Raw genomic sequence first — 1,970 nt, 5'->3', positions numbered from 1 at the left:
CGTCTCTGAGTTCTCTCTTCTGCTTCATGTTCTGGTTCCTCAGAGCTGCAGGACTTGATTTTGCAGAGAAACATGAACCAGTGAAGGAACATGAGACAGGAGCTGTTCAGTTCAAAGGGTTCACATCTCGTTTAGCTTTGGATGCTTTTTATTCATATTTGTTCTTGTTCTGTGTTCTCCGTGAACCTGCAGCTGAATCAGGTTTTGATCTGATCAGCAGGTTTATGTCTTCACTGAGCATTTACTGACATCTGCTCGTGTTTCTGCTTCGTCCAGATGTTCCCGTAAACATCAGTGTCAGCGTCACCAGCAGCCCAACCATTGGCTGTGGAGCTTCGAACCGACCAATCAGTGTGTGACCGTGCAGAGCCTGCAGCCGGCCAATCAGAGCAGAGAAGAGCAGACACAGGTAGGCAGCGGGTCAGCAGCAGTTATTGATTATCGGTTGTGTGAATGCAGAGAAGCTCTTATACATTGATCCTACAGGTGCCTGTAAGACAACCAGAGGAGCAGGGTCAGAACCGGACTCGTGGTTCTGGTTCTGACACCAGCCATGTTTTCATTTAAGTGTCAGTCAAATCTGAAGTGAACCTTTGAAATGTCACCAAAAAATGTAAATTATTCTTTAATTATTTCATCAACTGCTTTGGAGAAAATAAATTCTGCTGCATGATGGCGTCAGAAGGTGGCGCTGTAGGCTCAGATTAGTGGAGAACCTGCTGGACCACTTGAGCCACCATCCCACCCCATTAGAGGGAGGATGCATCTTAATCACGGTGGTTCCACTCAGAACTGATGGAACTCTAAGCTGGTTCAGGAGACAACACCAGAACTCCAAGAATCCTGAACCAAGACCCTGAGCTAACAGCTTTCTACCAACGTAGAACGGGTTCAAGTTTCAACCAAAATCCAATTATAAAAGTAGTTTGAAATCCTAAAAGTTTTTCTGGAACCAAACAGAACCATGACAATGTCATCACATCAAGGTTCCTGTGTGGACTAATTTCAAGAAGAAGAACCAGATGAATTAGTCCTTGCCCTCCTCATCAGAGGGAGTGTCTCGTTAAAAAGGTAGAGACGATGGAAGTTCGGTAACTGTGACCCGATTGGTCAGACTGAATGTAGCTGTGCTGGTCTGCAGCGCTCTTCCATAAACAAATGTGTCTCAGTGTTCATCAGCATGTAAAAACCAAACTGCAGGTAGAACCGGAGCACTGCAGTAAACAGATCTGTTGTCATGGTGACACATCAGTTCTGCTGCAGCCTGGTGGAACTGCAGCCGGTTCCACAGATCCAACAGAACCAGCTCCAGAACCAGAACTGTCCTGGTGGAGAGGCGGTAACTGTGTTTCTGTGTTCGTTTCCAAGGTAACGCTGTCAGTCATCCAACTTCCTGCACTCACGAGGGCGGAGTCTCTGTCCTGCGTCTTTGGGCTCCTCCCACCTCAGCCGGCCGTCGTCATGGGAACCAGCATCACCTGTCAGTCACCTGCGCCGGAGCTCCTCCCCTCCATGCCAACAGGAAGCGGTGGGTACAAACTGACCTGCAGGATTCATTCATGTTCTGGGGCTGCTGTAGTCTGACTCCTCTGCCTGTCACTTCCTGCAGATCACATGATCCTTCCCGTGTCACTCATGTTTGGTCATGTGACCATCACCACGGGCAACATGACCTTCTATGACTGCAGCGCCGTGAGTCGACTGAACCAGAGCTCCCAGTAAGACACCAGTAGCACACAAACACACAAACACACAATACAGTTACTGATGATGATGATGATGATGGCGGTGATGATGATGGTGATGATGAAGATGCTGTGTGCTGCAGGTGTCTGTCCTGTGTCAGCAGTATCTGGAGGTGTAACTGGTGTCCTCTGGATCAACTGTGTACTCACAACCACAGCTGTCCTCACCAACACATCATCCTGAACCAGAGGGTGAGACAGTCTGTCTGTCTGTCTGTCTGTCTG

General features: G+C 48.4%; 1 protein-coding gene across 1 annotated transcript in view; it reads left to right on the top strand.

The window, feature by feature from the left end:
• The window catches only part of plxnb3 (plexin B3), a 55,178-nt gene that overhangs the window by 38,073 nt on the left and 15,135 nt on the right, over positions 1-1,970 (top strand). Inside the window, exons 7-10 of the mRNA XM_008295239.1 lie at positions 277-409; positions 1,369-1,528; positions 1,610-1,718; positions 1,829-1,937. Coding sequence (XP_008293461.1) covers positions 277-409; positions 1,369-1,528; positions 1,610-1,718; positions 1,829-1,937 — 511 coding nt within the window. The remainder of the gene's footprint in view (positions 1-276; positions 410-1,368; positions 1,529-1,609; positions 1,719-1,828; positions 1,938-1,970) is intronic.

Source organism: Stegastes partitus, unplaced genomic scaffold (assembly GCF_000690725.1).
Source record: "Stegastes partitus isolate 25-593 unplaced genomic scaffold, Stegastes_partitus-1.0.2 Scaffold1033, whole genome shotgun sequence".
NCBI lineage: Eukaryota > Metazoa > Chordata > Actinopteri > Pomacentridae > Stegastes > Stegastes partitus.
This window is presented reverse-complemented; position numbering and strand designations above follow the sequence as displayed.